The sequence below is a fragment of the Pipistrellus kuhlii genome, unplaced genomic scaffold (genome assembly GCF_014108245.1).
Source record: "Pipistrellus kuhlii isolate mPipKuh1 unplaced genomic scaffold, mPipKuh1.p scaffold_m20_p_10, whole genome shotgun sequence".
NCBI lineage: Eukaryota > Metazoa > Chordata > Mammalia > Chiroptera > Vespertilionidae > Pipistrellus > Pipistrellus kuhlii.
In genome coordinates, this window is record NW_023425405.1 from 57,314,303 (window position 1) to 57,330,040 (window position 15,738).

At 47.9% G+C, this 15,738-nt stretch overlaps 1 protein-coding gene and 1 pseudogene across 2 annotated transcripts; one reads left to right on the forward strand and one right to left on the reverse strand.

Moving 5' to 3' along the window:
• Positions 1-3,737: 3,737 nt before the first annotated feature.
• LOC118711439 (retinitis pigmentosa 9 protein) lies at positions 3,738-14,246 on the forward strand. 2 transcript variants are annotated; one of them, XM_045578659.1, is made up of 7 exons: positions 3,738-3,922; positions 7,072-7,102; positions 8,495-8,652; positions 8,860-8,870; positions 11,719-11,810; positions 12,305-12,366; positions 13,654-14,246. In XM_045578659.1, exons 1-7 carry the CDS (start codon positions 3,753-3,755, stop codon positions 13,850-13,852), a joined length of 723 nt encoding a protein of 240 aa, XP_045434615.1. In that variant the 5' UTR covers positions 3,738-3,752; the 3' UTR covers positions 13,853-14,246. The 2 variants fall into 2 exon arrangements, with proteins under 2 accessions (XP_045434615.1, XP_036280422.1); XM_036424529.2 differs by lacking the exon at positions 8,860-8,870 and having other exon boundaries at positions 8,495-8,624.
• Positions 4,519-4,607, reverse strand: LOC118714616 (annotated as a pseudogene).
• Positions 14,247-15,738: the final 1,492 nt, after the last annotated feature.

The following is a 15,738-nucleotide window of genomic DNA, read 5'->3' on the forward strand; positions in this document are numbered from 1 at the left end:
CGGGGGAAGGAACGTCCGGGGGGAGGACCGTCCCCGGGGGGAGGAATGTCCCGGGGGGAGGACCGTCCCGGGAAGAGGACCGTCCCCGGGGGGAGGACCGTCCCGGGGGGGAGGACCGTCCCGGGAGGAGGACCGTCCCCGGGGAGAGGACCGTCCCGGGGGGAGGAACGTCCCGGGGGGAGGACCGTCCCGAGGGGAGGACCGCCCCGGAGGGAGGACCGTCCCCGGGGGAGGACCGTCCCGGGGGGAGGACGGCGTGCTCCTCGGGACTGGGCTGCGGGCCAGAGCCAGAGAGAAGAGCATTTCATGCCCCAGCAGACCCGCTAGTCTCCGCCTGTCCCCGGAGACTCCGGATTTAGAACCACTGAGGCTCCTACGTGGCCGCGGGTCCAATTACTCCGTTCTGCCTTGGAGAAGGAAACAGATTAAATACACACACACATACACACACACACACACACACACACACACACACACACAAACAAACAAAAACAAAAACAAAAAAAACACCCTAGTTACAAGGATGGAGTCTCCCCTGAAAAAGACTGGACATCCCCCGTCTGCAGGATTAGAGAGAGGGGAGGCGTGCGTTGGCAGACCCCCCTGGACAGTTGCACAGGTGAAAGTGTTAAGGTGCCAATGGTGACTGTCCCGCAGGCCATCAAGGTGTGTGGCGAGCTGTCATAGCAATACCCAGACGTGGCGAGAAACTCATCGGCCCTAATCGGTTTGGCTCAGTGGATAGAGCGTCAGCCTGCGGACTGAAGGGTCCCAGGTTCAATTCCAGTCAAGGGCATGTACCGTACTTGGTTGCGGGCACATCCCCAGTAGGGGGTGTGCAGGAGGCAGCTGAGCGATGTTTCTCTCTCGTGGGTATTTCAAACGTTCTATCCCTCTCCCTTCCTCTCTGTAAAAAAATCCACAAACTATATTGGGGGGCGGAGGGGAGATTCATCGCAGTCGTTAAATGCATTGAACTTAGAGTCGATTGTCCTCATTAGAACCTGGCGCCAATGAGAGCAAATCACCAGTTTCCGATTCATCTTGGAAGTGTAAACCAGTGGTTGTGAGCACCAATTCAAAGCGAATAGCCATAGCCATTCCCAATGTGAAGCAAGTGCCGTGAAAAAGAAGAGACTTTACTCAGTGCAAACAGCTCAATTGGGTACAGAGTGGCCCTGGGCACAGCCCTCGGGTGTCACAGCTCAGTTATGAAGCAGCACAGCCGTGAGCCACGTCCCCTGGCCGGGTAGTCCTCCGGTAGGCCCCTCTCCATAGCCAGCCTGCCCTGCTCCGCCGGGTGGCCTGACTCAGATGGCAGGAACACAGAGCAGGCAAGCGGTTCCTTCCAGCTTCTCCCTCAAGTTCACTTTGCATGAGAGGCCTCTGGGGAAAAAAGGCCCCGTTTTTAAAAATGTGAGCTCAGTTAGCCAGTGGGAACCCTACTAGGAAGCTATTTTCTTTCTCAGGGTTCACAGAAGCAAGCGATTCTGATATCAAAATTTGGCAGAGAGAGAAAGAGAGAGAGAGAGAGAGAGAGAGAGAGAGAGAGAGAGAGAGAGAGAGAGAGAGAGAACGAGAGAGAGAAACTGGGCACCAATCTAATTTATACACACATATGCAAAAATACTAAATAAAATGTGAGCAAATGGAAATCAACACGTTATCAAAAGAATAATGCATGTAACATGTGGACTATCTAAGCGACCTTTAGCAAGTTCATAGTATCCTTTGCAAAATGAAGATAAAACATGATGATTACAAGATTATTAAGATTATTATCGATCTTATGAGATCCCAGGGTCTAAAGAGAAACTTCATGTGGCACAGTGAAATGTTCACTGTTCCACTTAGAGCTTAGTCAATGGAAATCGAAAACCTATTCCTATAATTCACCCTATGAGTACTGTTAGTGTGTGTGGCCTGGGTAAAGCTGATTTCACCCCTGGGAATTACGGTGGGCATGTGACACAGGCTAGGCCAGTCAGAGTACTGCTTCTCTCTGACCACAGAGATTGTTTCCATAGCAGCTACATGACCCTTGCTAAGCCCAGGCGCATACTACATGGAAGTCCTACTGGAACTGAGAACGGCTTCTCCCAGGGGCTGCTAAGCTGCTGGCCACCTTTGCCCCGACAGTGGGAGGACCTGTGTGAAAATCTAGCTGAGAGAAAGAGAAATGGCTGGCTCGTAACATTTCAGCACCTGGATCAGGCCATTCCTGAAGTTCTGCCCCATGACATCACATATATGTGAGAAAATAAATTCCTTAAAAACAAGCAGGTTTTTTTGGGTTTTGGTATGTTGTTTTCAAAAGAGTCGATTAATGCTTGCTAAAATGGAACTATCAATCCCTGAGTCTTCCTGAGAGATCAAATCATTGAGTTAAGCAAATATTTGCATCAATCAAGACTTTTTTTTTTAAAGTGTGATACTAGATTATTTTATTGATCAAAATTCTTTCAATTGCAAGTGTGAGAAGAACAGCTTCACGGGGTTTGCATAGAAGTATACGCTAAAGTTGACTGCTTGTTTGCTTGCTATAATGTTTGGTATCGCCTTTTTGTTTCCTGTACTTTAGGGGCACATCTTGACGGGCACCAAAGTCTTCCCAGGAGAGGAGGAACTATTGGCCCAGGATTGGTCCGTACACTGATTCTTCTCTCTCAAAGGGAAACCTGATTTCCAGGTTCTGGGACGCATCCGTGTAACACTGTATGTCTGTTCACAGTCTTTTGTGTGTTTACTTGGACTTCCTGTGATAACTGTGAAAGAGCTCCCTAGGTATTGATTATGTTAAATGCCATGTTTGAGGGAAATATCCTCTATACTATTTTTTTAAATATGGAATTCTTCACGAATTTGCCTGTCATCCTTTGTAGTTGATCTCATTACATGAAAGTCACTATAACTTCCTGTATCAGATAACACTTTTAAAAAATATATTTTATTGATTTTTTACAGAGAGGAAGGGAGAGGGATAGAGTCAGAAACATCGATGGGAGAGGAATATCAATCAGTTGCCTCCTGCACATACCCCACCGGGGATGTGCCTGCAACCAATGTACATGCCCTTGACCAGAATTAAACCTGGGACCTTTCAGTCCACAGGCTGATGCTCTATTCACTGAGCCAAACCGGTTTCAGCCAGATAACACCTTTAAAGTACAATCTAGGTAAGCACCTAACACTTTTGCGTTCTGGCTCCACCATTTACTAGTTCTGCATCCTTGCGCATGTCACTTGACTTCCTGGATCCCCTCCAGTCTACAAAATTAGTGTAATACACGAAGGTAATAACAGAAGTTAAGTTTGTAAAGATTAAATCATATCTTCTTAAGGGCTTGGCTCAATGACCAGTGCATAAAAGCACTTAATATGTACTAGGTTTTCATTTTCAGCTCCCAAAGCTTTGTCTAAAGTCAATATACACCCTTTTAACCAGGGATCGCACATTCTAAGAGGTGGGGGGAGGGTAAGGGGGGGAGAGGCAGGGAAGGGCTCCCAACCGCCGCCACCCTCAGCCTTCAGACGCCGCCAGGGGGCGCGCTCCGGCCTCCGGCACCCACCGGCCGGCTGCTGCGCTCCGAGTCGCAGGGAGGCGGGACGGGCGGCCTCGGCGGGGACACCGGGCTCAGCCGCGGCCTCGGGGCGGCGGCGGGAGGGGGCGCTGCGGGCCGGGCGGGCGGCGGGCGGCGGGCGGGCGCGGAGGAAGTGCCGCCTTCGCCGCCGCCGGAGCCGCGCGGGCTGCGATGTCGGGGTCCCGGATGTCGGGGTCCCGGCCGGGGCGCGGCGAGCCGGGGGCCGGGGGCGCGCGGCGGGCGCGGGAGCCGCCGGAGCAGGAGCTGCGGCGCCGCCGGGAGCAGAGGCGGCGGCGCCACGACGCGCAGCAGAGGCAGCAGCTCCAGCACCTGGAGTCCTTGTGAGTCCGCCGCCGCCGGGCGCGGGAGGGCGCCGGGGCCGGGGCGGGCGCTCGGAGGCCCGGCTGCCGCCCGTTCCCGTCCCGGGCGGGGGCGGGGGGGGTCGGTGCCGGCGCCCGGGCCGCTGGGCCGGAGGGAGCGCGCCCCGCCCGGCTCCGGGGGTGCGGGAAGGGAGGGCGGGGGCGGGGTGCCGCCGTGGGAGCTGGGCTGGGGCTCTGCGTGCGCGCACTCCGCACCTGGGGCTGAATGAATGAATGAATAATGAATGAATGAATGAATGAATGAATGAATGAATGAATGAATTTATACGCGGGCAGTGCGCTTGAGTTTCTTTTCTTTTGCGAGGTTCGGGTCAGAGGGCCACTAGGAACCTGGTCCCATCTTTCCGTGCGTCCGTCCGTCCGTTCGTTTGTTGTTTTTTTTTTACAGTTAAAGAGCTGTGTTTTTTTTGTAACAAGATTTCCAATACCTGCACTTATTTTAGGCTAATTTTCCCAGCCCCCAACTTTTGTGATACTGTCCTATTACCACATAATGCCAAAAATCAAATAACATTAGTACAATGTTTAGAGTCATTATTAGCAGTAATTGGCAGTTACACTGTGCTAGGATAGAATGAACCACCTCAGTAGCTTCTGAGGCTAATACATTCTATCACCACAGTTACTTCAGCAAACCTGTCCGCTGCTAACGGAAGGAAAGACACATCCTGGAGCCGGTGGGAGGAGAGTAACCATGGGCGGGGGCTTGTCCCCGATGAGAAGGGGCTGTCAGTGGGGGACAGTGCAGACCCGCTCTCCAGGCCTGAGGACTTTTACTGGGATTGGGGGTTGGGGTGGAGGTCAGAGAGGCCGCTTCCAGCTGCACAGAGGGAATTGGGACGAGACTCACATCCCTGCAGGTGAGGCTGGCCGCACGGAGGAGTGTTCCTGGGAGCCCAGGGAACCACCGGGAGGAGGGAGAGAGGGAAAGGAGAAACATCCGGTAGGAGGTTGGATGAATGATCTTCCAGCTCTTTCCTGCCATCCTGCCATTCTGTAATTAGTTTTCATTTAAAAAAAAAATTATTTATTTATTTATTTATTTATTTATTTTACAGAGAGGAAGGGAGAGGGACAGGGTGTCAGAAACATCAATGAGAGAGAAACATCGATCAGCTGCCTTCTGCACACCTCCCACTGGAGATGTGCCTGTAACCAAGGTACATGCCCTTGACCGGAATCGAACCTGGGACCCTTCAATCCATAGGCTGACACTCTCTCCACTGAGCCAAACCAGTTAGGGCTGCATAATATGTGTAACATGTCCTCAGAGTGGCCCTTGAGCTGAATGTCACCTCAGTAGGACGCTGGTTGCAGGATGGGGGCCTTGCTTTGCGGGCACCCACAGTCCTGGCCCCTCGGGGTGCTCTGTGTGGCACTCCATGTCTGTCAAATTAACGATTCCTCACCCCATGCACCATGGGGAAGATTCGTCTTCTGACTGCACAGAGCAAGTTGTTCCAGTCTGAATGAGTTCTCAGCTGGCTTCTCAGATGGCACAAAAGGTTGGGCCTCCACCAACTTCTTTTAATATTAAGAATTAACGGCAAAGACACATAGATTCTTGACTGTCTGAGGGCAGAAGCCAGCCATACGTTAACATGGTCCCATTTCCAAATCTGGTCTGTTTCGTAGTTAAATGTGACTTTAAAAACTTTTATTTTTTAGTGTTAAAATCACCGATTGTTTAGCCGTAAGGAAACACCATCCACGACCGTCCTTGAAACTGAGAAAACAGCCGGGAAGGGGACTTTTGAGGCCACGCCCTTGCTGGGGGCAGATTTCACCGTGTGCTTCCCTCACACTTCCTTTCCGTTTGGCAGCAACGGTTACAGACTTTTCCCGGGAGTTTGGATTTCAGTTTGATGGGCCATATGTTGTTGTTTGTGCAACTCCTGTGGCTCAAAGGACGTGCTGTCGGGTCTATAGTCTGCTACAGGCTCCCTCGGTGTCTATGCCCACGGCGAACCGTTCCTGGTTCTCGTGAATGGCTGCGGGTGAACTGTATCATCGCCCCAATGCAGGCATCTTCAAACTACGGCCCGCGGGCCACATGCGGCCCGCAGAGGAGTCTGATCCGGCCCGCCAGGTTTTTTGGGCAGTGAGCGCAGCCGAGGTGTTACAGTAGGAATTAGTAGTTCATACAGTCCGGCCCTCCAGCTCTCTGAGGGACCGTGATCTGGCCCCCACTTTAAAAAGTTTGAGGACCCCTGCCCCAATGTGTGCAGGTCCCAGTGCTGTTGCCGAGTAAGTTCCGGCTGGGACACGCCACCCCTTTGTGCTAGAAAAGAGTGTAAGCATTTGCTCTGGAAAGCACTGGACCACACCTCAGCCGCTCGGCCTAGTCACGCCCAGCGGCTGGCTGGGTAGTATCTTGGGGCAGGTCCTCTGTGCACCGGGAGAGCTCTGGCTTTGGGTGTGTGCCATCCAGCGGGCTGTTTGCTGTTTGGTGCGGATCGTGGCCTTGGCGATGCTAGTGATAAGTCTTGAGCTGCCTGTCGAGGCCGCTGAGAACATCCTCTTGTCTTCCACAGAAGCGGCGGACGCCAGCTTGGCGGCGTGGCTTTCACTGTGTGCTGTGACGGTTTACACAGGAGGAAACTGAGGCTCGGGGGATTAAGTAATTTGCCCAAAGTACAGAGCAGTGAGAAAGAATCGGAATTCAAAGCGGAAGTTTTTATGGCCAGCAGATCACTCGGCCCCCTCCTGGAGCCTCCTCGGCGTTGGGTTGTTGGGTAGGGGCAGTGATGCTGGGTGAGCAGCTGACGACGACAATGACAGTTTGGCACCCTAATTAACTCAGGAGCTTTCTTACCACACGTTTTCCCTGTAGTCTCTCGCGTTCCCTTCTTCCAAAAAGAAAGTCATTGTGCTAAGACGGCAGGTGAGTTAGTTTCGGTGAATTTGGTTCTGCCTCTCCGCAGGATGTGGGAGAACATCAGTGTGTGTATATGTGATCTCGAGCGCTGGGCATGTTCTATTAACTGCTTTAGACGTAACGTACTTCTAGTTTTTATTAAAAACGCCCTTTTAGTTTGGCCCACAGCTGCTTTTGGCTCGCTGTGTTCCGGTTAACGTGGTTGGTGACGGTCTTTTCTTTCTCTTTCCAGTTATGAGAAACCTCCTCCGGGGCTCATCAAGGTCAGTGTCCTCTCGGCTCTTCTCTCAGACAGGAGTCCCTCAGGGCTCAGCCTCCTCTGGGGTCACCTTCCTTCCCGCAGGTGCCAGGCAGACACCGGGCTGTGTCACAGCTGTGCTTCCTGGCCGTTTACTCAGCGGTGTCTGTGCCCCTGCCTGTCCCCCAGCCATCACGCCCCTTCTCTCTCTCCAAGCCCTGCTGCCTGGTGCTGACACTGGTTCCTCGAATGTCATCAGCTCAGAGAATGTGAGACTCCGGGGAGACCTGGAGCTCCCCCAGCCCCAGTCCCCTGCAGGAGCCCTCCTCCCGCCCCTGGCCAGTGTCTGTTTCTCTGGGGGAGTGAGGCTTAGAGGAGTGGTTAAAAGCCAAAGCAACCATTTCTGTTCAAAGACTTAAACTTCGAATTAAAAAAAAAAGATGTAAACCTGGCAGCATGGCTCAGCCTCTGAACCAGGAGGTCATGGGTTCGATTCCCAATCAGGGCACAGGCCCAGCTTGCGGGCTTGATCCCCAGTAGGGGTGTGCAGGAGGCAGCCAATCCATGATTCTCTCTCATCATTGGTGTTTCTATCTCTCTCTCCTTCTTCCTTCCTCTCTGAAATCAGAAAAAAATATATATATTTTAAAAATGGAGAGAAACAGGGGGTATCTGTACAATAAAAACAATAAAAATAAGTTTTAAAAATAGAAATAAAAAAGGATTTTGAGAAAATTTTACTATAAATTTAATATTCTTGGAAACAGGGTTGGAGGAAGCTTCTTAAGTATGACTGCAGTTATTCAGCAGTGAAATGCATATCAGAGATAGAACATGTGTGTGACTAGAGAACAAGGCAAGGTTAACAAGCAACATGCCATTTTATTATTCCAGGTAGCCCTGTTTAATTCTTATGCTGTGCTCATTCCACACAGTGTTTTCCCTTTAAAAAAAAATTGTTGATTTTAGAGGTGGGGAAAAGATACATCAATTTGTTGTTTCACCTATTCAGTGGTTGATTCTTGTATGTGCCTTGACTGGGGATTGAACCTGTAACTTTGGCATATCAGGACGACTCTCTAACAACTGAGCTACCCAGCCAGGGCGAGGTGAAACCTTTTTTTTTTTTTTTTAATCTTGGAATCTAACATACATTAGAATTTCGAGTTTGCAGATCACTGCTGTGGGAAGGACAGATTTCCATCCAAGAACAGCCACTTGGTTTCTGCGATGTGGTTCTTCGGCACATTCATCTCCACCTTTCCTGTCAGGTCGTTGTGTCTCTGACCTTGGGAGGTGACTCCTGATGACCTCGGAGCTCCCCGCTGAGAAAGCCAGGCCGTGCTGCGTTCTGAGGCAGGTGGGGCGGGCTCGGTGCTCTCTGGCCATATTGTTTACCCGCTGTTTCCCTTTTCAGGAAGATGAGACGAAGCCGGAGGACTGTATACCAGATGTGCCAGGCAACGAGCACGCCAGGGAATTCCTGGCTCATGCGCCAACCAGAGGGCTCTGGATGCCCCTGGGCAAGGAGGTCAAAGTGATGCAGTGTGAGTGCAAGCGCGTCCGGTGCTCCGAGTGCACCAGGGTGCACACCGCGGCTCACAGGCGTTCTCCTTCCATCTAACGTGCCCTCCTCAGCGCTGGCAGAGTCCCGGCGTGATCTCTGCCCTGTAGATGGGCTCACACGGTCAGTAAGTGGTCCTGGTACGAGGCGGAGCAGAGAGGTGCTCCAGGCTCTGACTCCACGTGCGGTGGCCTCCCACGGGAAGTGTGCCTCAGGAGGACACGCGCAGGTGTATTCCTGCAACAGGAAGCACCTTCCGTGGTGGAAACGCCGGGGGCAGGTCCCTCTGGGTCTTGGATCTGTTAGGCCCCTCCGTCCGTCGGTGGTAAGGCTGCTCCAGGTGGCCTGAGGAGCTACAGGCACAGAGGGTGGGGTGCACACCCCCCTCCCCACCAGGGCAGCAGCACCTTCATCCAGCGCAAGGCGGCATTTGAAGAAATGGTGGCACTGCCTTCTTATTTATTTTTAATATTCTGAAGTTTATTCATTCAGTATTATTGTTTTGCCATTTTGGATTATGTCCAGCAATTTGCTGTTTGGTTTTTTATATATATATTATTATTTTTTATTTTTTTTTAATTTAAAAATATATATATTTTTATTGATTTTAGAGAGAAAGGGAGAGGGCGAGAGATAGATAGAAACATCAATGATGAGAAAAAATCATTGATTGGCTGCCTCTTGTACGCCCCCTATTGGGGCGGGGGGGTTTTGAGCCCACAACAGGAGCATGTGCCCTTGACCAGAATTGAACCTGGGACTCTTCAGCCAAAGGTTTTTATATATATATATTAATTGATTTTAGAGAGAGAAGAAGGGAGAAGAAACATCAGTGGGCTGCCTCCCACACACTCCCTCCTGGGGGTCAATCCCACAACCCAGGTATGTGCCCGCATCAGGAATCGAACCAGTGACCTCTTGGTTCATGGGTCAGTAGTCAACGCCAGAGCTGGCCTTAGTTGCTTTTAAAAGAAGCAAAACCAGAGAGCTTGTTCTCCCTCCCCACTGCGTGAGGACACAGCTGCCTGCAGCCAGGAGAGCACACTCATCTAAAAATCAATGGAAAAATATCCTCAGGTGAGGATTAACAAAGTAAAACAAAACAGTTTAGAACAGTTCAGAGTAGTAAGTGGAACCCCATTATAGTCTGAACTACATAGGTCCACTTACAGATTTTTCCCCCCCATAAGTATTATAAATGTATTTTCTCTTATGATTTTCTTAACGTGTTTTTTTCTCTAGCTTACTTTATTGTAAGAATTCTGTACATAATACATATAGCATACAAAATTTGTATTATCAGTAAGGCTCCCAGTGAACAGTAGGTTTTTTTGTTTTTAATATATTTTTATTGGTTTCAGAGAGGAAGGGAGAGGAAGAGAGAGATAGAAACATCAATGATGAGAGGGAATCATTAATTGGCTGCCTTCTGCATGCCCCCTACTGGGGATTGAGCTGGCAACCCTGGGCATGTGCCCTTGGCTGGAATCAAACCTGAGACCCTTCAGTCTACCAGCTGATGCTCTATCCACTGAGCCAAACCAGCTAGGGCAACAGTAGGCAATTTTAAGTTTTGGGGGAATCAGAAGATACATGTGGATTTTCAACTGAGGTTAGGGCTTTATAAGAGTTTCAAAATCCCAGGCTTCCCACTTCAGTGTGTGCAAGGCTGCTGCTTGCTTCCAAGACTTACAGAAGTGGGGAGACAGTCCGGTTAAAATGCCAGAAATCCTGCTGTTCTTTGCCAAGGCCCATGCTCTTTGTTGAATTAGTGCTCCTCAGGTCTTGGCCGGCCTCTGGTTAATTCCCAGGGTTGCACAGGAATTGATTTGGGCAAATTTGCAACTCCTGTCAGTGCTTTTATGGAAGAACAAATGTATAGAGATTGTCAACTGGCCATTCCTGACATACTTCCTGGGTTCTCACTTCTGAAAAGAATTTCCTTCATTGTCATTTGGATGACTTTTTAGGAAGGGAATGAAAGCGGATGAATGTGTTCAGTCTGTCAGCTGTGCCCAGAAGTGTACGGTTTTTTGTGTTTTTTTTTTTTAATTGATTTGAGAGAGAGAAACATTGATTTTATTGTTCCACTTATTTACGCATTCATTGGTTGCTTCTTGTATGTGCTCTGACCAGATATTGAATCTGCAACCTGAGCGTCTTAGGACGGTTCTCTAACCGACTGAGCTATCCTGCCAGGGCCCAGAGTCTTTTCTTTTTTTGAATTTTAAAAAAAATATATTTTATTGATTTTTTACAGAGAGGAGGAGAGAGGGACAGAGAGCTAGAAACGTCGATGAGAGAGAAACATCAACCAGCTGCCTCTTGCACACCCCCTACCAGGGATGTGCCCGCAACCAATGTACATGCCCCTGACCGGAATCAAACCTGGGACCTTTCAGTTCGCAGACCGACGCTCTACCACTGAGCCAAACCGGTTTCGGCTTTTTTTGAATTTTTTTAAGTTTGAAAATTACTACTCTGTTTGATGAGGTTGTTAGTTGCATTTCACTTACCACTTTATAGTTATTTGCATTAAGTGTGTTTGGGTTGGGACCAGAGCCAGTTCTGCCAAGAAGTAATTGAAGTTTAAGCTTCAGGGAACCTCAGTTGTGCCTTTCAGGGGCCTGCAGGGATCCCATTGATATGCTGATATGGTCATAGGCTTTTGTAAAATTTGCCAAAGCATGATTTTTTTTTTCCTGAAGCACCCACTCCATCCAGACCCCACAGAACTTGAACTTGTTCCAGACATATACACTATACATACTTTCATTCTTTTCTTATTGGTTGTAGTGTTACCTAAAACAGTGGATTTTAAACTTTCATATGTCTACAAATCACCAATAAGTCCTTTGAAATTCAAGTATGTGTATTTTTGGAGTTGGCCGACTACTGTGCATTTCCAGCAATCTCACGTGTCGCCAATTTTCTAGACTCCTCATGATTCACCCACTGATTGCATATGCTTTTAGATTGGAGTCTAATGAAGAAAAACCTTAATGCGATCCACTGATCATCTTCATTAAGTGAAACTGTTATCTTACAGAAATATTTCCTTTTTTCTTTGCTTTCAGGTTGGCGCTGTAAACGGTACGGTCACCGAACGGGCGACAAGGAATGTCCTTTCTTTATCAAAGGCAACCAAAAGTTAGAGCAGTTCAGAGTAGTAAGTAGAACCCCAACATGTGAATTTACGTTTATTAGAAACTAGAGGCTCGGTGCATGAAAATATATCATCTCTTATAATTCACTTTAAAAAAAAAACACCCTATCTCTTAGTCGTCTATACACATAGACCAAAGAGAATTACCTCAATATTTCTACCTCATATAGTAGTTTGTGATTCTGCCAGAGTTTATTTATCAAATACTTATAAAAGATATTTAAATTATATCCTATATATATTTTTTCAATCCTATATTTTTTATTTTTCTTTTAAAAAAATTATTTTATTTTCAATCCTGTTTTTCTAAGTGGAAAATCCTTTTCACAGCATCAGTGAGTTAGCAGTCAGTGATGGTGACCCTCAGGAAGAATTAGAACATCTTAAAAAACTACCAAACTGGAAAAAAGTAACTGGTTTTAGTAGCATAGAGATTTAATATTTATTTAATGTTTTACGAAGTCTTACAACAACGTTAACCTTCTCTGACCCTCAAGGCACATGAAGATCCCATGTATGACATCATCCGAGAGAATAAAAGACATGAGAAGGATATAAGGTGAGGTTGTCCTGATGATAACAAGACCCTCTTTTTTTTTTTTTTTTTTTAATATATTTTATTGATTTTGTACAGAGAGGAAGGGAGAGAGATAGAGAGCTAGAAACATCGATGAAGGAGAGTCATCGATCAGCTGCCTCCTGCACATCCCCCATTGGGGATATGCCCGCAACCGGAATCGAACCCGGGACCCTTCAGTCCCCAAGCCGACGCTCTATCCATTGAGCCAAACCGGTCCCGGCGACAAGACCCTCTTAAAGTTTTACATTGTGTTGAGTTGGAAACAACTATTCCTGTTAGAGGAGTAGTGTAACAAAGGTGGTGCTTTAATTGCGCAGTGCTTGGAGGTCAGGAGCAGTCACTGAAAAGGCCCGGTTCCAGCAACGAGCAGGTAGCCTGCTCCGTTGGGTTAGCGTAATGCAGTGGGCGTGGCCCAGTCTGCTGAAACCATGAATGGTTGATGTAGTCCTCCTCGTGGTGTGTGGTTCTACTGTCTGATGGGTTCTCTTTCATAAGATTTAGTTTATCTTCTCCAGTGTCTTCAGGGATCTGAGCTATTGTTAAACGTGAATAATGACAGTGAATAAACAGGAGATTTTTATTTTTTTCAAATCTGTGGTCTTGAGTTCTAATTGCTGAGAGGGTAGATTAGCCAGTATGAACTTGAGCATTGGGGGGATGATTTAGGAAAGGCGGTATGTGTTAGGGTTGTAATAGGAGGAACTATAGAAATACGCAGGCACACCTCCTTGGGGGATGTGCACTCAAATCTCCTTTTTAAGTGAATTTTATTTCTCCTGAACTCTAAGGGACCCCTCAAGACTTGCGACCAGGGGAGCGGTGGGGAGTGACGGCGCATCCCTGGCTAACCCGATGAAGGGGTCCCCAAAGCCCCCTTTTCTGACTTCTTAGTGAGTGAAAGCAGCCCTGCTTAGGCTCTCCTGTTACTTCTATCCTAGGCCCTTCCTGTTTCACTGTCCCCAGCTTTAATAAACGTACTACCAAAAAATAATAATAAAAATTTAAAAGGAAAAATGGGGAAATGTTTAGGACAATGAAAAGGATACAGAGCGACTGTACACTGGCCAATAGGCGTGGATGTAAACAGCCCTGTAGAATAGGCGTGGATGTGGACAGGAATGGGAAACATGCAAAAATAAAAGTAAGTACTGTGCAGAAGGAGGTGATTATTGGTCACTTTTTTATCCTCACATCTAATCTTATATTTAAAACAATTCTTGGATGTTGTTATGGTTTCTGGTTCTTTGACTGGTCTTCTCTGGTTAGGATACAGCAGTTAAAGCAGCTGCTGGAGGATTCCACCTCAGATGACGATGGGAGCAGCTCCAGCTCCTCGGAATGTAGGGAGAGGCACAGGAAGAGGAAGAAGAAAGAAAAGCATAAGAAGAAGAAGAAAGAGAAGAAAAGAAAGAAGAAACGGAAGCATAAGTCTTCCAAGTCAAGTGAGAGCTCGGACTCAGACTGACAGCCGCCCGGCCTGTCCGTGTTCTCGGCTCAGAATCACACGCTGTGGCCGAGAACAGAGGGCTGGAGGCGGAGAGGGGACGCCCAGGACCACATCTGGTGTCACACACACGAGTGACCTCTCACCCACCTTCCCGGGAAGCTGTGACCCCCGAGAGAGACTCTTCCAGGTGCCCAGGCTGGACGGTGCTGACTTTGCAGGACAGGCCCTGCCAGTCCCCCTCCTGCCGGGCACTGTGGCCCGCGATGCCCAGAAAGCCGGGGTGTCCAGACGACAGCCTCTGAGGACACGCCTCCGGGGGCTGCACCTCCACACGAGGCTGCTGAGTTCCCACTTCAGGCTCCACTCTGGTCTGTTGTTGAAGATAATAAAAGCTCATTATTTATTTTTCAAATGTATTTATTAATATTTTATTTCTGAACAATTCTTGCATGTTTTTCAAATTTAAAAGGTACATAAGGTTAAATTATGAATCTTAAGTAAATTTTGTTGTTGTTGTTTGTTTTTTAACATAAATGCTAGTATACATCCACATTTTTTTTCCATTTTTTATTTTTTCATCCAACCGTGCAAAGTATGCTCACAGAAGCCTGTGCTCATAAACCCTGGCAGGATGGGTTGAGTTTTTTGGGGGGTGGTGAGGGGTAATCTGGGGTTCTGTAATAGTGAAAAAGCATGTACTTACTTAGGAAGAGTCAGGCATAGGTTTGGAAATCGAGTCCAACATGTAAGGTAACTCCTGACAACTGTTCATGGAGATGCCCTCATCTGTTTCTTCCATCCTCAACTCCACCATCATGTTCTCCTTATCTAAAGGTCCCTAGAGATTCTAAGACAGGATACATGGTAGAAGTATATGCCAGGGACCCAACCCTATTGGTGGTGTTATTAATGATGTGGCCACTTGGGGAAAGGGAGAAAAGTGTGTCAGGTTCACACAATCATATGCAATTCAGTTTATTGACTGTTTTACAACCTATTCCAAAGGCTTTATAATGTGACACTTCCTTAATGTGGTTGATGGTATCACAGCTTTATTAGTTCAAATCAAGAGAGATATCAATGGTCTAAGCTGAATATCATGCCCTTGCAATATTTAGCTGTTCTTTGTAGCTGGAACTCAGAAATTGGTTTCCTATGACATAACAACAGAATAGTACATTCCCTTAAACCAGTTGTATAACAGACTCAAGATACCTTACCCAGAGAATCATTATCAATATCTTTCTCATCTCTGGGCTAAAGCTGGAGGTGTTGACTTTGCTTCAGTTCCCATGGGGCTGCGCCATGTCTTCTGGCATGGCTTTACCATAAACCAGGTCACATGAACACAGTTATTTTTGCTTTGAAAGCTTCCCAGAACTGTATTACATGGGGTCCTTTGCCCTCTTCCGCTCGCATTTTCTCTTTCCCAAATGCATAGTTTCTTTGAGGTGCATTTCCACACACAACCTCCTTTCAAGAGCTCTTATCATGTAGCTCCCTCTTCTGGGCAACAGAAGATAAAGCTCTTGTTTCTGCAGGAATGTAGTCAGTTTCCATGTCAATATTAGCAGCAGAGATACTGGTCACTTATGTCATGGCTGTTGCCTTCTAAGTGTAAGTCTTGTTTTTTTTTCACTCAAGTTCTCAGCCTGTTTAGGTTCAGTTTGAGTCTCGTTTTCATTTTCCCCACAACCATTATAGTGCTGGAACTGTGCCTGATGATCACACAGAGGGAATATGGCTTTGTGGATTAGTGTAGTGGGCAATGGGGACTGAGATACGAAGAAGCCGGATATTCACTGAGCACCACGGAACACGGAAAATACCAACTTCCATTTCTGAAACCCAGAAAGAAAATGTGGTAGTCATCTTGTCCCCTCCAGCTAGTCACAACATTCAGG